Source organism: Rattus norvegicus, chromosome 7, assembly GCF_021556685.1.
Source record: "Rattus norvegicus strain SHRSP/BbbUtx chromosome 7, alternate assembly SHRSP_T2T, whole genome shotgun sequence".
Lineage (NCBI taxonomy): Eukaryota > Metazoa > Chordata > Mammalia > Rodentia > Muridae > Rattus > Rattus norvegicus.
Window position 1 is genome coordinate 20,118,176 of NC_141540.1, and position 26,942 is coordinate 20,145,117.

Consider the following 26,942-nt stretch of genomic DNA (forward strand, 5'->3'; position numbering starts at 1 on the left):
TTCTATTTCCTTAGGAGTTATGGGGTTGTTTAACTGGTTTATCTGTTCCTGATTTAACTTCGATACCTGGTATCTGTCTAGGAAATTGTCCATTTCCTGAAGATTTTCAAGTTTTGTTGAATATAGGTTTTTATAGTAAGATCTGATGATTTTTTGAATTTCCTCTGAATCTGTTGTTATGTCTCCCTTTTCATTTCTGATTTTGTTAATTTGGACGCACTCTCTGTGTCCTCTCGTTAGTCTGGCTAAGGGTTTATCTATCTTGTTGATTTTCTCAAAGAACCAACTTTTGGTTCTGTTGATTCTTTCTATGGTCCTTTTTGTTTCTACTTGGTTGATTTCCGCTCTGAGTTTGATTATTTCCTGCCTTCTACTCCTCCTGGGTGTATTTGCTTCTTTTTGTTCTAGAGCTTTTAGGTGTGCTGTCACGCTGCTGACATATGCTCTTTCCTGTTTCTTTCTGCAGGCACTCAGCGCTATGAGTTTTCCTCTTAGCACAGCTTTCATTGTGTCCCATAAGTTTGGGTATGTTGTACCTTCATTTTCATTAAATTCTAAAAAGTTTTTAATTTCTTTCTTTTTTTCTTCCTTGACCAGGTTATCTTTAAGTAGAGCATTGTTCAACTTCCATGCATATGTGGGCGTTCTTTCCTTATTTTTATTGAAGACCAGCTTTAGCCCATGGTGGTCTGATAGCACGCATGGGATTATTTCTATCTTTCTGTACCTGTTGAGGCCCGTTTTTTGACCAATTATATGGTCAATTTTGGAGAAAGTACCATGAGGAGCTGAGAAGAAGGTATATCCTTTTGCTTTAGGATAGAATGTTCTATAAATATCCGTTAAGTCCATTTGGCTCATGACTTCTCTTAGTCTGTCTACATCTCTGTTTAATTTCTGTTTCCATGATCTGTCCGTTGATGAGAGTGGGGTGTTGAAATCTCCCACTATTATTGTGGTGCAATGTGTGTTTTGAGGTTTAGTAAGGTTTCTTTTACATATGTAGGTGCCCTTGTATTTGGGGCATAGATATTTAGGATTGAGAGTTCATCTTGGTGGATTTTTCCTTTGATGAATATGAAGTGTCCTTCCTTATCTTTTTTGATGACTTTTAGTTGAAAATTGATTTTATTTGATATTAGAATGGCTACTCCATCTTGCTTCTTCTGACCATTTGCTTGGAAAATTGTTTTCCAGCCTTTCACTCTGAGGTAATGTCTGTCTTTGTCTCTGAGGTGTGTTTCCTGTAGGCAGCAGAATGCAGGGTCCTCGTTGCGTATCCAGTTTGTTAATCTATGTCTTTTTATTGGGGAGTTGAGGCCATTGATGTTGAGAGATATTAAGGAATAGTGATTATTGCTTCCCGTTATGTTCATGTATGGATGTGAGGTTATGTTTGTGTGCTTTCATTCTCTTTCTTTTGTTGCCAAGACGATTAGTTTCTTGCTTCTTCTAGGGTATAGCTTGCCTCCTTATGTTGGGCTTTACCATTTATTATCCTTTGTAGTGCTGGATTTGTAGAAAGATATTGTGTAAATTTGGTTTTGTCATGGAATATCTTGGTTTCTCCATCTATGTTAATTGAGAGTTTTTCAGGATACAGTAACCTGGGCTGGCATTTGTGTTCTCTTAGGGTCTGTATGACATCAGTCCAGGATCTTCTGGCCTTCATAGTTTCTGGCGAGAAGTCTGGTGTGATTCTGATAGGTCTGCCTTTATATGTTACTTGACCTTTTTCCCTTACTGCTTTTAATATTCTTTCTTTATTTTGTGCGTTTGCTGTTTTGACAATTATGTGACGGGACGTGTTTCTTTTCTGGTCCAATGTATTTGGAGTTCTGTAGGCTTCTTGTATGCCTATGGGTATCTCTTTTTTTAGGTTAGGGAAGTTTTCTTCTATGATTTTGTTGAAGATATTTACTGGTCCTTTGAGCTGGGAGTCTTCACTCTCTTCTATACCTATTATCCTTATGTTTGATCTTCTCATTGAGTCCTGGATTTCCTGTATGTTTTGGACCAGTAGCTTTTTCCGCTTTACATTATCTTTGACAGTTGAGTCAATGATTTCTATGGAATCTTCTGCTCCTGAGATTCTTCCATCTCTTGTATTCTGTTGGTGAGGCTTGTATCTACAGCTCCTTGTCTCTTCTTTTGGTTTTCTATATCCAGGGTTGTTTCCATGTGTCCTTTCTTGATTGCTTCTATTTCCATTTTTAGTTCCTTCAACTGTTTGATTGTGTTTTCCTGGAATTCTTTCAGGGATTTTTGCGATTCTTTCAGGGATTTTTGCGATTCCTCTCTGTAGGCTTCTTCTTGTTTATTAATGTTTTCCTGTGTTTCCCTAAGGGAGTTCTTCATGTCTTTCTTGAAGTCCTCCAGCATCATGATCAAATATGATTTTGAAACTAGATCTTGCTTTTCTGGTGTGTTTGGATATTCCATGTTTGTTTTGGTGGGAGAATTGGGCTCCAATGATGCCATGTAGTCTTGGTTTCTGTTGCTTGGGTTCCTGCGCTTGCCTCTCGCCATCAGATTATCTCTAGTGTTACTTTGTTCTGCTATTTCTGACAGTGGCTAGACTGTCCTATAAGCCTGTGTGTCAGGAGTGCTGTAGACCTGTTTTCCTCTCTTTCAGTCAGTTATGGGGACAGAGTGTTTGCTTTCGGGCGTGTAGTTTTCCTCTCTACAGGTCTTCAGCTGTTCCTGTGGGCCTGTGTCTTGAGTTCACCAGGTAGCTTTCTTGCAGCAGAAAGGTTGGTCTTACCTGTGGTCCCGAGGCTCATGTTCGCTCTCGGGGTGCTGCCCACGGGCTCTCTGTGGCAGCAGCAACCAGGAATACCTGGGCCGCCCCTTCCGGGAGCTTCAGTGCACCAGGGTTCCAGATGGCCTTTGGTGTTTTCCTCTGGCGTCCGAGATGTGTATGCAGAGTGCAGTCTCTTCTGGTTTCCCAGGCGTGTCTGCCTCTCTGAGGGTTTAGCTCTCCCTCCCACGGGATTTGGGTGCAGAGAACTGTTTATCCGGTCTGTTTCCTTCAGGTTCAGGCGGTGTCTCAGGCAGGTGTCCTGCCGCTCCTGGGCCCTCCCCCACGGGAGCCCAGAGGCCTTATACAGTTTCCTCTTGGGCCAGGGATGTGGGCAGGGGTGGGCAGTGTTGGTGGTCTCTTCCGCTCTGCCGCCTTAGGAGTGCCCACCTGACCAGGCGGTGAGGTCTCTTTCCCGCAGGGTCTGGGAGCAGAGACTTATTTAAATATTTATAACAAGCACTGATACAGAAGCAGTAATAACAATGCTCTCAGTTTTGTTATTTCTATAATGACGACATGAGGCAATTAACTGTATATTAAGAGGATACTTCTGATTCAAGAATGGAATTAGTTCATTTTACAACATTCCAGTGTGAATAGTAGAGGAAAAGTTATTATGAACTTTCACAATGAAACAGTTCTGAATGGTCCCATTTATCAACTATTAGTTCCTAAAAGCATACTGTATATTAATTTACCCTTAAAGTGGATTGTATCAACACAGGAAATTAGGGGATTAATATCATTAGTACATAACACTCATTGTATTCGATTTGAAGATTATTATGTTTGGAGCCATGTCAGTAATTACTGTGTCTTGTTTTCAGTTTGCCAGTGAACACATACCCATATGTTCTGGTAATGCTTTTTGCCATAGAAGAGATCAACAAGAACCCTAATCTTTTACCTAACTCTACCTTGGGATTTACCTTTCTTGGTGACCAGTGTGATATTACATCAACAAATCTCAATAACCTAAACATGCTCTCAAAGTCTGGTGAGATTATTCCTAATTATATCTGTGAGTATAGTGACTGTGATGTAGCACTCACAGGACCAACATGGACAGTTTCTGCCCGAGTGGCAACACTCCTGCAGCTCTTCAAAATTCCACAGGTGATGTTAAATGCATTGGGTAGAGTTTATAACATATGTTCTTTCTTAGTTTCTTTCTTTCTTTCCTTCTTTCTTTCTTTCTTTCTTTCTTTCTTTCTTTCTTTCTTCCTTCCTTCCTTCCTTCCTTCCTTCCTTTCTTTCTTTCTTTCTCTTCCTTCATTCTTTACTTGTTGATATTTTATTTGTTTACATCACAAATGCTGATCCTTCACTGAGTCCTTTGCCATCCCTTCTCTGAGAGGATGGAAACCCCCTGGGTGTCTCCCCACCCTGGCATATCAAGTCTCTGTCAGATTAGTTGCTTCCTCTCCCACTGAGGCCAGATAGAGGATCCAAGAATACTGAGCTGCCTTACTGTTTTATATACATGCATACATACATACATACCACAATATATGCTGGTGGGCCTCATTCCAGGCAGTGTATGTTCTTTTGTTGGTGGCTCAGATTCTGAGAACTGCCAGGGATTTAGATTTGTTGACTCTTTTGGTCTTCCTGCAAAATTCTCATCTTGTACTGGGCCTTTAATATATCCTCCAACACTTCCATTTGTGTCCCCTATCTTCCGTTTAATATTTGGCTGTGGGTAAATGCTTGTTTCCACCCACTGCTGGGTACAGCAACTCAGAGGATTATTATGCTAAATTTCTGTCTGCAAACATAACAGAGCATAATTAATAATGTCTGGGATTAATGCTTGCCCATGGGATGGGTTTCAAGTTGGGCTGTTTATTGATTGGTCTTTCCCTTAGCCTCTTTTCCATCCCTGCACTTCTTTTGGATAGGACAAATTTTACATTGAAATTTCAGTGAGTGGGTTGGTGTCCTTATCCTTCCACTATGGGGTCTTGCATGGCTAAAGGAGTTGGCCTCTGCAGGTTCCATGTCTCTACTGTTAGACATCTCAGGTAAGGTCAGCCACATTGACTTCTGGTAGCCTTCGCTATCTCAGGTCTCTGGGACTTCCTAGAGATCCTCCAAAGCAGCTAAAGATTCCCATTCCTTCCCCTGGTCCACTGGGCCTTTCTCCTGTCTCTTTCTGCACCTGATACATTTTCTTGGAATACTTTTTTCCAGCCCTTTCTACTACTCTGAGGTAGTGTCTATCTTTGTTGCTGAGGTGTGTGTTTCTTGTATGCAGCAGAGTGATTGATCCTGTTCACGTAATTAGTCTGTTAGTCTGTGTTGTTTTTTAATTGTGGAATTGAGTTTATTGATGTTGAGGGATATTAATAATCAATGTTTGTTAGTTCCTGCCATTTTTGTTGTTGTTTGATGTGGTATTCTCTCTCTCTCTCTCTCTCTCTCTCTCTCTCTCTCTCTCTCTCTCTCTCTGTGTGTGTGTGTGTGTGTGTGTGTGTTTGTGATTCTCTTCTATTGTTTTTGTTATGAGATGATGCAATTCTTGTGTTTTCTTGGGTGTAGTTACCCTCCGTTTTTTTAAATTTTCATTCTCATATTCTTTGTAGGGCTGGATTCATAGAAAGATACTGTTTAAATTTTGTTTTGTCATGGAATATCTAGCTTTTTTCCCCATCTATAGTGATTGAGGGTTGTGAGGGAGTATCATAGCCTGGTCTGGAAATTGTGTTCTCTTATAGACTGTATGATATCTGTCTAGGATCTTTTGCATTTTAGAGTCTCTGTTGAGAAATCTGCTGTAATTCTGAGAGATCTGCTTTAATATGTTTCTTAGACTTTTTCTTATAGCTTTTAATATTCGTTATTTTTCTTTATATTTAGTATTTTGACTTTTATGTGGCATGAGAATTTTCTTTTCTTGTCCAACTATCTGGTGTTCTGTAGCCTTTTTTAAAAAATGTGTATGACTATCTCTTGGGTTAGGGAAGGTTTCCTTTATGATTTTGTCAAAGATGTTTTCTGGCCCTTTGCCCTGGAAGTATTCACTCTCTTCTATTCTTACTATTCTTGGGGTTTAGTCTTTCCATTGTGTCCCAAATTTTCTGGATGTTTTGAGTTAGAAACATTTATACTTGGCAGTTTCTTTGAGCAATGTATCAATTTCTTCTATGGTATCTTCTATGCCTGAGATTCTCCCTTCCTTCTCTTGTATTCTGTTGGTAATGCTTAGGTCTGCAGTTCTTGCTCTTTTTCTTAGGTTTTACATCTTCAGGCCTCCTTCAATTTGCATTTATTTTTTTATTGCTTCTATTTCCAATTTTAGGTCTTGGGCTGTTTTTTTAAATTTCCTTTACCTGTTTGCATTTTCCTGCATTTCTTTGAGAGATGTATTTGTTTGCTCTTTAATGGCTTCTGTAGTTTGATTGTGTTTTGAACGGGAATTATTTTCTCCTCTTTAAGGCTTCTATCACATTCAAGAGACAGTAGTTAAGGCTTGCTTTTCAGGTGTGTTGGGAGATCTAAGGCTTGCTGGAGTAGGAGAGATGGGTTCTGATGTTGCCATATTGCTTTGGCTTCTGTTGATTATATTCTTGACTTGCCTTTCACCATCAAGTTGTCTCTGGTGTTAGTTAGCATGAGTGTCCTACATTGAAACAGGACTCCTTCCAGGCATGTGGGGCTGTATGTCTTGGGTTTGAGCAGACTTCCTGAGAGCCAGGAAGAGCTGTGGACTGGGAAGTGGTGTGATGATCTGTGAATGCTGTGTGCCAGGTTAGAACCAGAGTCTTGGGAGATAGCCAGGGCTATAGGGTATGGCATGATATGCTGCTCCCTGACCATTGCTGCTACAGGTTTGGAGTGGAAGGAAGATGGAACTCTGGCTGCTAGGCTTGGGTCCCTGAAGGGGTGGGATAGTGGTCGGGTCTCATCTCTGTGTGTCTTGTTGGAGCCTACCTTGTAGGTCGCAAATACAGCTGTGGGTTGGTGTGCTGTGTGTGGCTCTGTGTCCCTCTGGTTCAGGCTCAGTCAAGAGGCATTCAGAGCTCAGGAGATGCTGTTTGTGGATATTTCAAGGATCCTGAGATAGTGTCTGTGCAGATTTTCATAACCATAACAGTTTACAAAGAAGAGAAAAAGAAACACATCTCTGCTGTCAAACCATCTAGTCCTGGTTTTTGTTTGTTTGTTTGTTTGTTTTTGTTTTCGAGATTTTTAATGGGAAGTTATGGGACTGTTTACATGATTTATCTGATCCCAATTTAACTTTGGTACCTGGTATCTGTCTATCATTTAAATTGTAAATAAATTAAAAAAGAAAACACTTCTCATGTAATATTAATGCTTTAATTTTGATAGAAAAATGGGAAATTTAGAAATAAGAATTTTATAGACTATGGAGAAAGTCAGTAGTTTTCCAACTTACAGGAAGGAAAACATTATTTCAATGTGGTAAACAAATAGTCCTTTCTCCTATTTGCAAATGAGGCTTTTAAATTTCAGACCTTAAAGTTAACTTCTTGCCAGTGTCATTTCTCATGTTACTTCTGGTGTTCTATTTTATTTAGGTTACATATGGACCATTTCATGATAGTCTGAGTGACCATGATCTGTTTCCTCATCTATATCAGATCGCCCCAAAGGACACAAGCCTCGTTCTTGCCATGGTATCCTTGATGATTCATTTCATCTGGAAATGGGTGGGACTGGTTATCTTAGATGATGACCAGGGTGTTCAGTTTCTCTCAGATATGAAAGAAGAAATGAAGATAAATGAAATTTGTTTAGCTTTTGTGAATATGATCCCAGCAAACATGCAGTTATACATAGAAAGGGCTGAGACTTATTATTTTCAAATAATGACATCATCAGCAAAAGTTGTCATCATTTATGGTAATGTGAACTCTACTCTAGAAGTGAGCTTTAGAAGATGGGAAATGTTAGGCATATGGAGATTGTGGATCACTACCTCACAATGGGATGTCATCTCAAGGTCCAGAGACTTCACCATTGACTCTTTCCATGGGACTTTGTCTTTGTCCCACCATTATCGGGAGATTTCTACTTTTAAGCATTTTATTCAGAAAACAAACTTTTCTGCTTACCCAGAAGCTGTTTCTCTGGTGAGATTGGGATGGATCTATTTTAACTGTTCAGTATCTGTATCTGAATGCAAGACACTGAATCATTGCTTATCTAATACTATATTGGAATTATTACCATGGCACAGTTTTGACATGGCCATGAATGATGAACGTTACAACATATATAATGCTGTTTATGCTGTGGCCCATGCCTTTCACAATATGCATCTCCAAGAAGTAGACATAAAAGTATGGGAAAGTTGGGAAGGGCTAATACCTAGATGCATGCAGGTAAATATGACTCTAGGTTGTTGCAAGTTGACATTTAAAATTAACATACTTCACATCAATTAGGACCTAAATTGGATACCATCATCTTAGTTACAAACTGGGCAAGGATGAATCCCAGTACAGGAAAGGAAAAAAATTGTTAAAAAATATATACTTTAATGACTAATGAGCAAAGCCAGAAAACCATGAGGTTTATGTCAAGTGAGAAACTCAATACATATAAATGAAACACACACCCCCCCCACACAAACAATATAATTTTAATATGTTTGTTAGTTACTTTGCATTAAAGAATTTCGAATGAGAGATTAAAGAGTAAAAAAAAACTCTATATAAAACATTTTTCCTTAAAGTGTTAGTATATTTATTAATAAGCTTATACACTTTTTAGGTAAATCACTTTCTGAAGAATGTAAGATTTATTAATCCTATAGGAGACCCAGTGAATATCAATCAAGGAAGAAATTTAGATGCAATGTATGACATTCTCAACGTTTTGCATTTTCCACAAGGTTATGTACTAAAGGTGAAAGTAGGACAGTTATCTCCTTATTTTGCACATGATCAACAACTGTTCTTATCTGAAGACATGATAGAGTGGGCCACAGGAAGTAGACAGGTAAGTTGCATCAAATTTTAATTTTAGTCAAACTTCTAAGCAGCACTTTTTGGTTGTAATTATTTCCTTTTTTGTTTTTGAGAAGGATTATATATTTTCTTGAAATAATTTACATATTCATGCTATTACTTTATTATTATTTTATACATTTATTATTTAATATATATACATGTTTATACATTGGTAACATTGCATTTTATTTAAAGTATACTGAAAATAAGTTCATTTATATGTCAATATTTTGAAAAATACTAGATGTTGAAGGAGAAAGAGATTTCTGTTATTTACACATATCTGATTTTTCTCAGTTTTCCACTTCTGTGTGCAGTATGCCTTGCTATCCTGGTTTCAAGAAATCCCATCAGGAAGGAAAAGCAGACTGCTGTTTTGATTGTTCCCGATGTCCTGCCAATGAGATTTCTAACACCACAGGTCATTGCATACTTTGGGAGGAAATTCTTCAGACTGACTATCTTGTTCCACATGCATTATGTATATGAAAAACCCCGAAAAGAACCTTACAGATAAAATCTCCTTTTATTTTAATCAATTTATATGATAAGTAGTATTTCCCCTAGATAAAACACTCAGTATTGCTTCAGTCACATTTCTTGACTATTACTAGACCCATGAAAGAGTGTATTTTTTCAGAGAAATAGGCTTGAGAGCTAATTATGGTATTACTTTTCTCAGAAATTTCACATATTTTATTACTTGTTATTGTTTCTACCAATATGTAGATCACACTGAAAATAGAAATCTTTCATAGCCCTATCATACTAATTCCCAGATAGGTTACTGAAAATGATCTGGTGCTTAAAGATTCTATGTTCAGTTTAAGAAGCATGCATTCTTTTGGAGGTCGACTATCCTGTCAAGCATAAAATCAATGGATATGTTGTATTTTATGTTGTCATCTTGTTCACAGGTCAGTGATGAAGGTAACACATGGAAATAAACTTTGTGATTAAGGCATAACACTGACATGAATATAAGCAAATCAGTTATGAGATGATATAAAGAGTTGTCGTTACATGCTTGTGAGGCAAGGGTCAGTTTTTAGATTAATACTATTAATTATATATTAGGCGAGTGAAGTAATTTTTAATAGTATCATTACAAAAATTGACTATTACAAAATATTGTGTCTAGAAATATATTAAAATTAATGTAGTTTAAAATCAAGGTGAAGCCAGATATAGAGATACCATGCGGAAAAAGGATGATCAATTTTTTCTAAAGGTTTTAAATTGTTTTATATATTAGAAAATCATTTTTATACTTTTAGTACTATTTATATAAATTTCCTTTATACTTTAATCCTTCAATCAGTCTTTTCTTATGAGATATATTTCTTTTTTTCCCATCTTTAATAGATTGGGTATTTCTTTTTTTTTCCCTCCATCTTTTTTTTTTTTATTAACTTGAGTATTTCTCATATACATTTCGAGTGTTATTCCTTTTCCAGGTTTCCGGGCAAACATCCCCCTCCCTCTCCCCTTCTTTTTTTTTTTTTTTTTTATTGGTATGTATGTTTTTTTTTTTTTTATTAACTTGAGTATTTCTTATATACATTTCGAGTGTTATTCCCTTTCCCGGTTTCCGGGCAAACATCCCCCTCCCCCCTCCCCTTCCTTATGGGTGTTCCCCTCCCAACCCTCCCACCATTGCCGCCCTCCCCCCATAGACTAGTTCACTGGGGGTTCAGTCTTAGCAGGACCCAGGGCTTCCCCTTCCACTGGTGCTCTTACTAGGATATTCATTGCTACCTATGGGGTCAGAGTCCAGGGTCAGTCCATGTATAGTCTTTAGGTAGTGGCTTAGTCCCTGGAAGCTCTGGTTGCTTGGCATTGTTGTACTTTTGGGGTCTCGAGCCCCTTCAAGCTCTTCCAGTTCTTTCTCTGATTCCTTCAATAGGGGACCTATTCTCAGTTCAGTGGTTTGCTGCTGGCATTCGCCTCTGTATTTGCTGTATTCTGGCTGTGTCTCTCAGGAGCGATCTACATCCGGCTCCTGTCGGTCTGCACTTCTTTGCTTCATCCATCTAGTCCAATTGGGTGGCTGTATATGTATGGGCCAAATGTGGGACAGGCTCTGAATGGGTGTTCCTTCAGTCTCTGTTTTAATCTTTGCCTCTCCCTTCCCTGCCAAGGGTATTCTTTTTCCTCATTTAAAGAAGGAGTGAAGCATTCACATTTTGATCATCCGTCTTGAGTTTCGTTTGTTCTAGGGATCTAGGGTAATTCAAGCATTTGGGCTAATAGCCACTTATCAATGAGTGCATACCATGTATGTCTTTCTGTGATTGGGTTAGTTCACTCAGGATGATATTTTCCAGTTCCAACCATTTGCCTACGAATTTCATAAACTCGTTGTTTTTGATAGCTGAGTAGTATTCCATTGTGTAGATGTACCACATTTTCTGTATCCATTCCTCTGTTGAAGGGCATCTGGGTTCTTTCCATTTTCTGGCTATTATAAATAAGGCTGCGATGAACATAGTGGAGCACGTGTCTCTTTTATATGTTGAGGCATCTTTTGGGTATATGCCCAAGAGAGGTATAGCTGGATCCTCAGGCAGTTCAATGTCCAATTTTCTGAGGAACCTCCAGACTGATTTCCAGAATGGTTTTACCAGTCTGCAATCCCACCAACAATGGAGGAGTGTTCCTCTTTCTCCACAACCTCGCCAGCATCTGCTGTCACCTGAGTTTTTGATCTTAGCCAATCGCACTGGTGTGAGGTGAAATCTCAGGGTTGTTTTGATTCCCTCTCCCCTTCTTTATGGGTGTTCCCCTCCCCATCCTCCCCCCATTGCCGCCCTCCCCCCAACAATCTAGTTCACTGGGGGTTCAGTCTTAGCAGGACCCAGGGCTTCTCCTTCCACTGGTGCTCTTACTAGGATATTCACTGCTACCTATGAGGTCAGAGTCCAGGGTCAGTCCATGTATAGTCTTTAGGTAGTGGCTTAGTCCCTGGAAGCTCTGGTTGCTTGGCATTGTTGTACATATGGGGTCTCGAGCTCCTTCAAGCTCTTCCAGTTCTTTCTCTGATTCCTTCAACGGGGGTCCTATTCTCAGTTCAGTAGTTTGCTGCTGGCATTCGCCTCTGTGTTTGCTGTATTCTGGCTGTGTCTCTCAGGAGCAATCTACATCCATCTCCTGTTGGCCTGCACTTCTTTGCTTCATCCATCTTGTCTAATTGGATGGCTGTATATGTATGGGCCACATGTGGGGCAGGCTCTGAATGGGCGTTCCTTCTGTGTCTGTTTTAATCTTTGCCTCTCTATTCCCTGCCAAGGGTATTCTTGTTTCCCTTTTAAAGAAGGAGTGAAGCATTCACATTTTGATCATCCGTCTTGAGTTTCATTTGTTCTAGGCATCTAGGGTAATTCAAGCATTTGGGCTAATAGCCACTTATCAATGAGAGCAAAACATGTGTGTTTCTCTGTGATTGGGTTACCTCACTCAGGATGATATTTTCCAGTTCCAACCATTTGCCTACGAATTTCGTAAAGTCATTGTTTTTGATAGCTGAGTAATATTCCATTGTGTAGATGTACCACATTTTCTGTATCCATTCCTCTGTTGAAGGGCATCTGGGTTCTTTCCAGCTTCTGGCTATTATAAATAAGGCTGCTATGAACATAGTGGAGCACGTGTCTTTTTTATATGTTGGGGCATCTTTTGGGTATATGCCCAAAAGAGGTATAGCTGGATCCTCAGGCAGTTCAATGTCCAATTTTCTGAGGAACCTCCAGACTGATTTCCAGAATGGTTGTACCAGTCTGCAATCCCACCAACAATGGAGGAGTGTTCCTCTTTGTCCGCATCCTCGCCAGCATCTGCTGTCACCTGAGTTTTTGATCTTAGCCATTCTCACTGGTGTGAGGTAAAATCTCAGGGTTGTTTTGATTTGCATTTCCCTGATGACTAAAGATGTTGAACATTTCTTTAGGTGTTTCTCAGCCATTCGGCATTCCTCAGCTGTGAAATCTTTGTTTAGCTCTGAACCCCATTTTTTAATAGGGTTATTTGTCTCCCTGCAGTCTAACTTCTTGAGTTCTTTGTATATTTTGGATATAGGGCCTCTATCTGTTGTAGGATTGGTAAAGATCTTTTCCCAATCTGTTGGTTGCTGTTTTGTCCTAACCACAGTGTCCTTTGCCTTACAGAAGCTTTGCAGTTTTATGAGATCCCATTGTCAATTCTTGATCTTAAAGCATAAGCCATTGGTGTTTTGTTCATTTTTCCTCCATCTTTATTACCTTGGGTATTTCTTATTTACATTTCAAATGTTATTCCCTCTCCTGGGTTCCAGGCCAACACCTCCCTAACCTGTCCCATTCCTCTTCTATATTGGTGTTCCCTTTCCCATCCTCCCCCCCATTACCGCCCTCCCCACAAGAATTCCATTCACTGGGGGTCCAGCCTTGACGGGACCAAGGACTTCCCCATCCACTGGTGCCTTTACTAGGCTATTCTTAGCTACCTATGCAGTTGAAGCCCAGGGTCAGTCCATGCATAGTCTTTGGGTAGTGGCTGAGACCCTGGAAGCTCTGGTTGGTTGGCATTGTTGTTCATTTGAGGTCTCAATCCCTTCAAACTCTTTCACTCCTTTCTCTGATTCCTTCAACAGGGTCCCGTTCTCAGTTCAGTGGTTTGTTGCTGGTAGTCCCTTATGTATTTGCATATAGTGGCTGTGTCTCTCAGGAGAGATCTACATCCGGTTCCTGTCAGCCTGCACTTCTTTGCTTCATCCATCTAATCTAGTTGGTGGCTGTATATGTATTGGCTAAATGTGGGGAAGGCTATGAATGTGTGTTCTTTCAGCCTCTGTACTAAACTTTGCCTCCCTATCCCCTACCAAGGGTATTCTTGTTCCCTTTTAAGGAAGGAGTGAAGCATCCACACTTTGGTCATCCCTCTTGAGTTTCATGTATTCTGTGCATCTAGGGTAATTGGAGCATTTGGGGTAATATCCATTTATCAGTGAGTGCATACCATGTGTATTTTTCTGTGATTGGGTTACTCCACTCAGGATGATATTTTCCAGTTCCATCCATTTGCCTACAAATTTCATAAAGTCGTTGCTTTTGATAGCTGAGTAGTATTCCACCGTGTAGATGTACCACATTTTCTGTATCCATTCCTCTGTTGAAGGGCATCTGGGTTCTTTCCAGCTTCTGACTATTATAAATAAGCCTGCTATGAACATAGTGGAGCTTGTGTCCTTGCTGTATGTTGGAGCATCTTTTGGGTATATGCCCAAGAGTGGTAGAGCTGGCTGCTCAGTTACTGCAATGTCCAATTTTCTGAGGAACCTCCAGACTGATTTCCAGAATGGTTGTACCAGTCTACAATAACACCAACAATGGAGGAGTGTTCCTGTTTCTCCACATCCTTGCCAGCATCTGCTATTGCCAGAGTCTTTGTTCTTAGCCATTGTGACTGGTATGAGATGGAATCTCAGGGTTGTTTTGATTTACATTTCCCTTATGACTACAGATGTTGAACACTTCTTTAGGTGCTTCTCAGCCATTTGACATTCCTCAGCTGTGAATTCGTTGATTAGCTCTGAACACCATTTTTAATAGGGTTATTTGTCTCCCTGCAGTCTAACTTCATAGATATAAGCTCTCTATTACTTGTAGGATGGGTAAAGATCTTTTCTCAATCTGTTGGTTGCCATTTTGTCCTAACAATAGTGTTCTTTGCCTTACAGAAGTTTGTAGATTTATGAGATCCCATTATTTCAATTTTGATCTTAGAGCATAAGCCATTTTGTTTAGGAAATTTTCTCTAGTGCCCATGAGTTCAAGATTCTTCCACACTTTTTCTTCTATTAGTTTGAGTGTATGTGGTTTGATGTGGAGGTCCTTGATTCACTTGAACTTAATCTTTGTATAGGGTGATAAGCATGGATTGATCTGCCTTCTTCTATATGCTGATCTCCAGTTGAACCAGCACCATTTGCTGAAAATTCTATCTGTTTTATACATCAGGGGTTCTGGCTCCTTTGTCAAAAATCAAGTGACAATAGGTATGTGGGTTCATTTCTAGGTCTTCAATTCTATTCCACTGGTCTATCTGCCTGTCTCTGTAACATACAGTTTTTACCACTATTGTCCTGTAATACTGCTTGAGTTCAGGTATAGTGATTCCCTCAGAGGTCCTTTTATTGTTGAGGATAGTTTTAGCTATCCTGGCTTTTTGTTATTCCTGATGAATTTGCAAATTGTTCTGTCTAACTCTCTGAAGAATTGGATTGGTATTTTGATGGGGATTGCATTGAATATGTAGATTGCTTTTGGTAAAATGGCCATTTTTACTATATTAATCATGCCAATCCATGAACATGGGAGATCTTTCCATCTTCTGAGATCTTCTTCAATTTCTTTATTTTTTTTTATTAACTTGAGTATTTCTTATATACATTTCGAGTGTTATTCCCTTTCCCGGTTTCCAGGCAAAAATCCACCTCCCCCCTCCCCTTCCTTATGGGTATTCCCCTCCCAACCCTCCCCCCATTGCCGCCCTCCCCCCAACAGTCTAGTTCACTGGGGGTTCAGTCTTAGCAGGACCCAGGGCTTCCCCTTCCACTGGTGCTCTTACTAAGATATTCATTGCTACCTATGTGGTCAGAGTCCAGGGTCAGTCCATGTATAGTCTTTAGGTAGTGGCTTAGTCCCTGGAAGCTCTGGTTGCTTGGCATTGTTGTACATATGGGGTCTCGAGCTCCTTCAAGCTCTTCCAGTTCTTTCTCTGATTCCTTCAACGGGGGTTCTATTCTCAGTTCAGTGGTTTGCTGCTGGCATTCACCTCTGTATTTGCTGTATTCTGGCTGTGTCTCTCAGGAGCGATCTACATCTGGCTCCTGTCGGTCTGCACTTCTTTGCTTCATCCATCTTGTCTAATTGGGTGGCTGTATATGTATGGGCCACATGTGGGGCAGGCTCTGAATGGGTGTTACTTCAGTCTCTGTTTTAATCTTTGCCTCTCTCTTCCCTGCCAAGGGTATTCTTGTTCCCCTTTTAAAGAAGGCGTGAAACATTCACATTTTGATCATCTGTCTTGAGTTTCATTTGTTCTAGGCATCTAGGGTAATTCAAGCATTTGGGCTAATAGCCACTTATCAATGAGTGCATACCATGTATGTCTTTCTGTGATTGGGTTAGCTCACTCAGAATGATATTTTCCAGTTCCAACCATTTGCCTACGAATTTCATAAGGCCGTTTTTTTGATAGCTGAGTAATATTCCATTGTGTAGATGTACCACATTTTCTGTATCCATTCCTCTGTTGAAGGGCATCTGGGTTCTTTCCAGCTTCTGGCTATTATAAATAAGGCTGCGATGAACATAGTGGAGCATGTGTCTTTTTTATATGTTGGGGCATCTTTTGGGTATATGCCCAAAAGAGGTATAGCTGGATCCTCAGGCAGTTCAATGTCCAATTTTCTGAGGAACCTCCAGACTGTTTTCCAGAATGGTTGTACCAGTCTGCAATCCCACCAACAATGGAGGAGTGTTCCTCTTTCTCCGCATCCTCGCCAGCATCTGCTGTCACCTGAGTTTTTGATCTTAGCCATTCTCACTGGTGTGAGGAGAAATCTCAGGGTTGTTTTGATTTGCATTTCCCTTATGACTAAAGATGTTGAACATTTCTTTATGTGTTTCTCAGCCATTCGGCATTCCTCAGCTGTGAATTCTTTGTTTAGCTCTGAACCCCATTTTTTAATAGGGTTATTTGTCTCCCTGCGGTCTAACTTCTTGAGTTCTTTGTATATTTTGGATATAAGGCCTCTATCTGTTGTAGGATTGGTAAAGATCTTTTCCCAATCTGTTGGTTGCCGTTTTGTCCTAACCACAGTGTCCTTTGCCTTACAGAAGCTTTGCAGTTTTATGAGATCCCATTTGTTGATTCTTGATCTTAGAGCATAAGCCATTGATGTTTTGTTCAGGAAATTTTTTCCAGTGCCCATGTGTTCCAGATGCTTCCCTAGTTTTTCTTCTATTAGTTTGAGTGTGTCTGGTTTGATGTGGAGGTCCTTGATCCACTTGGACTTAAGCTTTGTACAGGGTGATAAGCATGGATCGATCTGCATTCTTCTACATGTTGACCTCCAGTTGAACCAGCACCATTTGCTGAAAATGCTATCTTTTTTTCCACTGGATGGTTTTGGCTCCTTTGTCAAAAATCAAGTGACCATAGGTGTGTGGGTTCATTTCTGGGTCTTCAATTCTATTCCATTGGTCTATCTGTCTGTCTCTGTACCAATACCATGCAGTTTTTATCACTATTGCTCTGTAATACTGCTTGAGTTCAGGGATAGTGATTCCCCCTGAAGTCCTTTTATTGTTGAGGATAGCTTTAGCTATCCTGGGTTTTTTGTTATTCCAGATGAATTTGCAAATTGTTCTGTCTAACTCTTTGAAGAATTGGATTGGTATTTTGATGGGGATTGCATTGAATCTGTAGATCGCTTTTGGTAAAATGGCCATTTTTATTATATTGATCCTGCCAATCCATGAGGATGGGAGATCTTTCCATCTTCTGAGGTCTTCTTCAATTTCCTTCTTCAGAGGCTTGAAGTTCTTATCATACAGATCTTTCACTTGCTTGGTTAAATTCACATTGATGTATTTTATATTATTTAGGACTATTATGAAGGGTGTCGTTTCCCTAATTTCTTTCTCAGCTTGTTTCTTTTGTGTAGAGGAAGGCTACTGATTTATTTGAGTTAATTTTATACCCTGCCACTTTGCTGAAGGTGTTTATAGGTTTAGTAATTCTTTGGTGGAACTTTTTGGATCACTTAAGTATATAATTATGTCGTCTGCAAATAGGGATATTTTGACTTCTTCCTTTCCAACCTATATCCATTTGATCTCCTTTGTTGTCTGATTATTCTGGCTAGGACTTTGAGAACTATAGTGAATAAGTAGGGAGAGAGTGGGCAGCCATGTCTAGTCCCCGATTTTAGTGGGATTTCTTCAAGTTTCTCTACGTTTAGTTTAATTTTAGCTACTGGTTTGCCATATATGGCTTTTACTATGTTTAGGTATGGCCCTTGAACTCCAGTTCTTTCCAGGACTTTTGTCATGAAGGGGTGTTGAATTTTGTCAAATGCTTTCTTGGCATCTAATGAAATGATCATGTGGTTTTTATCTCTTACTTTGTTTTTATGCTACATTATGTTGATGGTTTTCTGTATATTAAACCATCCCTGCATACACGGGATGAAGCCTACTTGATCATGATCGATGATTGTTTTGATGTGTTCTTGGATTCCATTTACATGAATTTTATTGAGCATTTTTGTGTCGATATTCATAAGGGAAGTTGGTCTCCACTTCTCTTTCTTTGTTTGGTTTAGGTATAAGAGTAATTGTGGCTTCATAGAAGGAATTCGGTAGCACTTCATCTGTTTAATTTTGTGGAAAAATTGGATAATATCGGTATGAGGTCTTCTATGAAGGTCTGATAGAATTCTGCACTGAACCCATCTGGACCTGGGCTCTTTTTGCTTGGCATACTTTTAATGACTGCTACTTTTTCTTTAGGAGTTATGGGGTCGTTTAACTGGTTTATCTGTTCCTGGTTTAACTTTGGTACCTGGTATCTTTCTAGGAAATTGTCTATTTCCTCCAGATTTTCAAGTTTGGTTGAATATAGGCTTTTGTAGTAGGATCTGTTGATTTTTTGAATTTCCTCTGATTCTCTTGTTATGTCTCCCTTTTCGTTTCTCATTTTGTTAATTTGGACACACTCTCTGTATCCTCTGGTTAGTTTGGCTAAGGGTTTATCTATCTTGTTGATTTTCTCAAAGAACCAGCCTTTGCTTCTGTTGGTTCTTTGTATAGTCCTTTTTTTGTTTCTACTTGGTTGATTTCAGCTTTGAGTTTGATTATTTCCTGCCTTATATTCCTCCTGGGTGTATTTGCTTCTTTTTGTTCTAGAGCTTTCAGGTGTGCTGTCAAGCTGCTGATATATGGTCTTTCCTGTTTATTTCTGAAGGCACTCAGAGCTATGAGTTCTCCTCTTGGCACAGCTTTCACTGTGTCCCATAAGTTTGGGTATGTTGTACCTTCATTTTCATTAAATTCTAGGAAGTGTTTAATTTTTTTCTTTATTTCTTCCTTGACCAGGTTATCGTTGAGTAGGGCACTGTTCAACTTCCACGTGTATCTGGGATTTCTGTCGTTTTTTTTTTTTTTTGTTTCGTTTTGTTTTGTTTTTATTGAAGTCCAACCTTAATCCATGGTGATCTAATAGGACGCATGGGATTATTTCAATCTTCTTGTATTTGTTGAGGCCTGTTTTTTTTTTTTTTTACCAATTATGTGGTCAATTTTGGGGTAGGTACCATGGGTTGCTGAGAAGAAGGTATATATATCCTTTTGTTTTAGGATATAATGTTCTACAAATGTCTGTTAAGTCCTTTTGGTTCATAACTTCTGTTATTCTGTCTCTATCTCTGTTTCATTTCTGTTTCCATGGTCTGTCCATTGGTGGAGGAGTGTTGAAATCTCCTACTATTATTGTGTGAGGTGCAATATGTGCTTTGAGCTTTAGTAAGGTTTCTTTTATGTAGGTAGGTACCCTTGTATTTGGAGGCTAGATATTTAGGATTGAGAGTTCATCTTGGTGGATTTTTCCTTTGATGCATATGAAGCGTCCTTCCTTATCTTTTTTGATGACTTTTGGTTGAAAATCGATTATTCAATATTAGAATCGCTACTCCAGCTTGTTTTCCAGACCATTTGCTTGGAAAGTTGTTTTCCAGCCTTTTTCTCTGAGGTAGTGTCTGTCTTTGTCTCTGAGGTATGTTTAGTGTAGGCAGCAAAATGCTGGGTCCTCATTACGTATCCAGTTTGTTAATATGTGGTTTTTTTGTTGGGAAATTGAGTCCATTGATGTTGAAATATATTAAGGATTGGTGATTGTTTCTTCCTGTTATCTTCATATTTGGAGGTGAATTGTGTTTGTGTGCTCGTCTTCTCGTTATTTTGTTGCAAAACAATTAGGTTCTTGCTTTTTCTAGGATGTAGCTTGCCTCCTTGTGTTGGGCTTTACCATTTATTATCCTTTGTAGGGCTGGACTTGTAGATAGATATTGTGTATATTGGTTTTGTAATGGAATATCTTGGTTTCTCCATCTATGTTAATTGAGAGTTTTGCTGGATACAATAACCTGGGCTGGCACTTGTGTTCTGTTAGTGTCTGTGATACATCTGTCCAGGATTCTGGCTTTAATAGTCTCTGGTGAGAAGTCTGGTGTAATTCTGATAGGTCTGCCTTTATATGTTGCTTGACCTTTTTCCCTTACTGCTTTTAATATTCTTTGTTTTGTGCATTTGGTGTTTTGACTATTATGTAACAGGAGGAGTTTCTTTTCTGGTCCAATCTATTTGGAGTTCTGTAGGCTTCTAGTATGTTTAAGGGCATCTCTTTCTTCAGGTTAGAGAAGTTTTCTTCTATGATTTTGTTGAAGATATTTACTGGTCCTTTGAGCTGGGAGTCTTCACTCTCTTCTATACCTATTATCCTTAGGTTTGATCTTCTCATTTTGTCCTAGATTTCCTGTATGTTATGGGCCATTATCTTTTTCTGTTTTACATTATCTTCAACAGTTGTGTCGATGATTTCTATGGAATCTTCTGCTCCAGATATTCTCTCTTCTATCTATTTTATTCTGTTGGTGATACTTGTATCAATGGCTCCTTGTCTCTTCCTTTGGTTTTCTATATCCAGGGTTGTCTCCCTTTGTGTTTATTTTTATTTTTTCTATTTCCATTTTCAATTCCTTCAACTGTTTGATTATGTTTTCCTGGAATTCTTTCAGGGATTTTTGTGTTTCTTCTCTAAGGCTTCGACTTGTTTACTAGTGTTTTCCCGCATTTCTCTAAGGGAGTTCATTATGTCTTTCTTGAAGTCCTCCATCATCATGATCAAATGTGATCTTAAATCTAGATCTTGCTTCTCCGGTGTGTTTGGATATTCACTGTTTGCTTTGGTGGGAGAATTGGGGTCTGATGATGCCATGTAGTCTTGGTTTCTGTTGCTTGGGTTCCTGCGCTTGGCTCTCGCCATCAGGTTGTCTCTGGTGTTACCTTTTTCTGCTCTTTCCAACAGTGGCTTGACTGTCGTATAGGCCTGTGTGTCAGGAGTGCTATAGACCTGTTTTCCTGTTTTCTTTCAGCCAGTTATGGGAACAGGGTGCTCTGTTTTCAGGCCTATATTCATTCCTGTGCACTGGCTTTCAGCTCTTCCTGTGGGCACGTGTCCTGAGTCCACCAGGCAGGTCACTTGGAGTAGAAAAGTTGGTCTTACCTCTGGTCTGGGGCTTGAAGTTGCTTCTCAGGGCTGGATTTCAGGTCTCTGTGAGGGCAGCAACCAGAAGGGCTTGCCCCTACTTCTGGGTCCCTGTGTGCAGGGGTTCTGTTGGCGCTAGGTGTTTTTCTTTAGAGTCAGAAATGTGGGCAGAGAGTAGTCTTCTCTGGCTTCCCAGGAGTGTTGGCCCCTCTGAAAGTCCAGCTCTCCCTCCCATGGGATTTGGGTGCAGGGAGCTGTTAGACCTGGTCTATTCAGATCTGGGAGCAGTCTGGACTGCAGGGCTCCTGTAGCTTGACTGCCCCTATCTTCCTGTTCCCAGAGGCCCTATACATTTTCCTCTTGGGCCAGGAATGTGGGCAAAGGTGGCCAGATGTGGTGGTCTCTTCTGTTCTGCAGGGTCAGGATTACCCAGACGTCTGGGTGATGGGCTCTCTCTCCCACGGGGTTTGGGAGAAGGGAGCTGTGGACCGGGATCAGCGAGCCGCGGGCACCAGATAGAAATTGGAAGTTTCCGGTCCCAGAATAATTTTGCCTTTGTGTGTCCTGAGTCCACCAGGATGTCACTTGGAGCAGAAAAGTTGGTCTTACCTCTGGTCTCAGGCCTGAAGTCGCTCCTTGGGGCAAGGTTTCAGCTCTCCTTGAGGGCAGCAACCCCATATATTTCTTCACTTACATTTCCAATGTTATCCTCTTTCCTGGTTTCCTGTTCATATGTCCCCATCCATTATCCTTCCCTCATACAGGTATTCCCCCCATCCATTCTCCTTTCTGCCCCCCCCCATATTCCCCTGCACTGGGTGTCCAACCTTTGCAGGACCAAGGGCTTCCCCTTCTACTGGTGCCCCAACAAGTCTATTGTTTGGCACATATGCTGTTGGATCCCTGGGTCAGTCCATGTATAGCCTTTTGGTGGTGGTTTAGTTCCTGGAAGCTCTCGTTGGTTGGCATTGTTGTAAAGATGATCAATATTAATGAGTTTTTGTGAAGTGGTTAGTGCATAATGCCAGAAGAATAAGAGCTAAAGATAATATAGTATATGAAATACGTCATATAATTTTATGATTATGATTCTATCCCATAAATATACAGCCAATGTTAATTAGTTATCAACTCACTGTTGACTAAATATGAAATTATTGGATAGAATTTTTTCATATTTTTATTTTTTAATATTCTATATGAATTCTAAAATAGGAATTCTGGTATTTATAAGTAGTTAAATAATGATATGCCTAAACATAAATGCAATGCATGTGCTTATGATTTTATTTAATATTATTGAGAAAAAAGAAAGTGAAAAAATATATTTCTCAGTGGAAAGCATCATCATTGAAAATACATAATTCTTCAATTTAATGTAACATGTGTGAATTACCATAAAAGTTACAGCACATATCTAAGTTGAATATATAACTTTTAGGCGTGAAAAATTATTCCCATTTCTCTTACCATGTGTCATCTCAATTTGGTAGAATTTAGAAAATTATGTCTTTTATGTTGTTTTTTCAGGAAGTTCTTTCTTTTGTATGTTAATATAGATCAGCTTTCATAATTGTAGAACTGAAAGATATATGTAAATGCCACGCCCCCTAAAGTGAATATCTGTAAACAGAAACCCAAAGTGGTGGAAATGTGAAGTAGTTCTTTGTAAGGCAATAATTTCACAATATCTCAACTTTGAGGAATAGAATCATTACTCCTTATAAATAAACCTTTGGGGGAGAGAATCCTATGTCCTAATCACCATATGAAAACAGACCCATAGGTTACTAATTCAGACAGTTTAGCTAACATAAATCCAACTTTCTCTGAGAACCCAACTGGCACATTCTCATGAGCACTATGTATAAAATTGAGACAACTACAAATGGCCAAGTATTAGCTATATTTTATACAATACCAAATTACTAAGCAACAATATACATTTTCTTACTCTCAAGATAATAAAAAAATCTCATAAATATGCAAGGTAAATAAAAATTTTTATTTGTAACACAAACACCAAAGGCTTTCCTTTACCACATATATGAAAGATACTGTAAAATATAAAATGCTGCTTTAGAGCTATGTTTATTTATAGCAACAAAGAAGGAAGATTGTGCTAAGGTTCTTCAAAATCTTTGGCTAAGATATCCTATGAATTAGAGACAATGTAGAGCTATGCTGGTGATTCTTTGCTTTGCCAATAGACTCAGAGGAGTGTGTGAAGTGTCCAGAAGATTGGTATGCCAACACAGAGCAAACCCACTGCCTGCCAAAAGCTGTGACATTTCTGGCTTATGAAGATCCTTTGGGGATGGCTCTTGTCTGCCTGGCCCTGTGCTTCTCTGTACTTACAGCTCTTGTCCTTGGGGTCTTTCTGAAGCACAGAGAAACTCCCATTGTGAAGGCTAATAACCGTACTCTCAGCTATATTCTACTAACGGCCCTTATATTTTGCTTTCTCTGCTCCTTGCTCTTTGTTGGAAATCCAAATACTACAACATGTATCCTACAGCAGACTACATTTGGAATTCTGTTCACTGTGTCCGTGTCCACAGTCTTGGCCAAAACTCTTACTGTGGTTCTGGCCTTCAGGATCACTGTTCCAGGCAGAAGAATGAGGGGATTGATGGTATCAAGGATATCTAAATACATCATTCCCATCTGTACAGTTGTCCAAATAATTCTCTATGGAATATGGCTATGGACATCACCTCCCTTTGTTGACATCGATACACACTCTGAACATGGCTGCATTACCATCACATGCAGCAAAGGCTCAGTTACGGCATTCTATTGTGTTCTTGGATACTTAGGATCTCTGGCCCTAGTGAGCTTCACAGTGGCTTTCTTGGCCAGGAATCTACCTGACACATTCAATGAAGCCAAGTTCCTGACATTTAGCATGCTGGTGTTCTGCAGTGTCTGGATCACCTTCCTTCCTGTCTACCATAGCTCCAAGGGAAAAGTCATGGTAGCAGTTGAAGTGTTTTCTATTCTGGCCTCCAGTATGGGCCTGCTAGGGTGTATCTTTATCCCGAAATGCTACATTATTTTGTTAAGACCAGACAGAAACTCAATTCAAAAGTTCCGAGACAAAACACACAGTTGAATCAATGAATATTTCTTAAATTTTAAATCATGTGTGAAGTTATTGCATAGCTTGAAGAAAATTGTTTTATTACAAACCTCAAATATTAGATTTAACATGTTATTTGTATGCATACAAGTTAATCATATTTAATTATATTTGTTTTAATTATTTTTTATTAATCATTTTACTCATTGACATTTCATATGATATCCCACTTCCTGGTGATCCCTCCACAAACATTTCATCCCATTCATTCTGTCTCCCTTCCCCTTTGCCTCTATAAGTGTGCTCCTCTAATCACTTACATACACCTGCCTCACAACTCCCGCATCTCCCTACACTGGGGCATCAATCCTCCACAGGACCAAGGACCTCTCCTCCAACTGATGTCAAATAAGGCCATCCTGTTCTACATATGTATTTGGAGCCATGAATCCCTCCATGTATACTGTTTGGTTTGTGGTTTAATCTCTAGGTGCTCAGGGTGGTCTGGTTAGTTGATATCCTTCTTCATACAGGGTTATGATTCCCTTGATCTTTTCAGTCCTACCCTTAGCTCCGACACTAGGGTCCCTGTGCTGAGTCCAATGGTGAGTTGTGAGTATCTGTATCTGTATTAATCAGGTGCTGGTAGAACCTCTCAGAGAACATCCATACCAGGTTCCTGTCAGCAAGCACGTCTTGGCATCAGCAAGAGTGTGTGGGGTTGCTATCTGCAGATGAAATCCAACCCTAGGTGGGGTGGTCTCTGGCTGGTCTTTAATTTAGTCTCTGTTCCATTTTCTCCTGTCTTTCCTTTGCACAGGAACATTTCTGGGTTAACAGTTTGAGATGGGTGCATCCTCCCATCTCTCCACTGGGGGTCGTGTCTGTCTACCTGAGGTGTTCTCTGCAGGTTGCAGCTCCCCTTTGCTGAATATTTTGGTGAAAATGATGGACAGTGGGTCCTGGAAGCCTTTGACTTTCCTGGGATTTGGGACATCCTAGTGCCTACCTCCAGGTCCCCATATCTCAGTGCTACATATTTCTCTAATAGTTTTGGCCCTCTGTACTTCTCTCTTATCCTTTCCAATATCTGCCCCTGCTCCCCCATTTTCCCTTCCCCTGCCTCCCTCCCTCTACCTCCTATGATTATTTTGTTCCCCCATCTTGTAGGATTGATGCACCTACACTTTGGTCTTCTTAAGCTCCATATAGTTCTGAAGTTGTATAGTGGATATTTTGCGCTTTTGGGCTAATGTCCACTCATCAGCGAGTGTATTCCATGTGTGTTCTTTTGTGTATTGGTTACTTCACTCATGATGATATTTTCTTGTTCCATCCATTTGCCTGTGAATTTCATGGAACTATTAATTTTAATAGCTGAGTAATACTCTATTATGTAAATACTATATTTTCTGTTTGGATTCTTCCTTTAAGTGACATCCAGGTTCTTTCCAGCTTCTGGCTATTGTACATAAGGCTGTTATGAACACAGTGGAGCATGTACCTTTGTTGTATGTTGGAACATCTTTTGGGTATATGCCAAAGAGTGGTATAGCTGAGTACTCAGGTAGTACTTTATTCAATTTTCTGAGGAAACTACAGACTGATTTCCAGAGTGGTTGTAACAGCTTGCAATTCTACCTGAAATGGAAGAGTCTTCCTTTTTCTCTACACCCTCAGTAGCATCTATTGTCACCTGAGTTTTTAATCTTAGCCATTCTGACTAGCATGATGTGGAACCTCTGGATTGTTTTAATTCACATTTCCCTGACGACTAAGGATGTTCAACATTTCTTTAGGTGCTTCACAGCCATTAGATATTCTTAAGTTGAGGATTCTTTGTTTAGTTCTGTACATCAATTTTAAAAGGGTTATTTGGTTCTCTGAAGTCTAACTTTTTGAGTTCTTTGTATATTGGATATTAGCCCTCTTTCAGATGTAGGACTGGTAAAGAGCTTTTCCCAATGTGGTGGTTGTCATTTTGTCCTAATGACAATGTCTTTTGCTTTACAGAACCTTGCTAATGTATGAGATCCCATTTGTTGATTCTTGATCTTAGAGCGTAAGCGATTGGTGTTCTGTTAAAGAAAATGTCCCCAGTGCCCATGTTTTTGAGTATCTTTCCCATTTTATCGTCTATTAGTTTGAGTGTATCTGGTTTTATGTGGATATTCTTGATCCACTTGGACTTAAGCTTTGTACAGGGTGGTAAGTATGGATCGATTTGCATTCTTCTACATGCTGACATCCAGTTGAACCAGCACCATTTGTTGAAAATGCTATCTTTTGTCCACCAGATGATTTTAGCTCCTTTGTCCAAGAACAAGTGACCATAGGTGTGTGGTTTCCTTTCTGGGTCTTCAATTCCATTCCACTCATCTACCTGCCTGTCTCTCTACCAATACCATACAATTTTTATCAGTATTGCTCTGTAATATTGCTTGAGGTCGGGAATGGTGATTCTCCTGGAAATTCTTTTATTGTTGAGGATAGTTTTCACTATCCTAGGTTTTTTGTTATTCCAAATTAATTAGCAAATTGCTCTTTCTGACTCTGTGAAGAATTGAGTTGGCATTATGATGGGGATTACATTGAATCTGTAGATTGCATTTGGTAAAATGGTCATTTTTCCTATAATAATCCTACCAATCCATGAGCATGGGAGATCTTTCCATCTTCTGAGATCTTTAATTTCTGCTTTTAGAGACTTGAAGTCCAGTTTATACAGGTCTTTCACTTTCTTGATTAGAGTCACATCAAGGTGTATTAC

The 26,942-nt window shown here is 39.6% G+C and overlaps 1 protein-coding gene across 1 annotated transcript in view; it reads left to right on the forward strand.

Annotated features, from left to right (window-relative positions):
* LOC108348097 (vomeronasal type-2 receptor 116-like) overlaps positions 1 to 24,205 on the forward strand; it is a 37,283-nt gene extending 13,078 nt beyond the window's left edge. The window contains exons 2-6 of the mRNA XM_087559635.1: positions 3,631 to 3,931; positions 7,348 to 8,154; positions 8,546 to 8,773; positions 9,082 to 9,205; positions 23,301 to 24,205. Of these exons, the coding sequence (XP_087415761.1) occupies positions 3,631 to 3,931; positions 7,348 to 8,154; positions 8,546 to 8,773; positions 9,082 to 9,205; positions 23,301 to 24,205 (2,365 nt within the window). The remainder of the gene's footprint in view (positions 1 to 3,630; positions 3,932 to 7,347; positions 8,155 to 8,545; positions 8,774 to 9,081; positions 9,206 to 23,300) is intronic.
* The last annotated feature ends 2,737 nt before the right edge of the window (positions 24,206 to 26,942 follow it).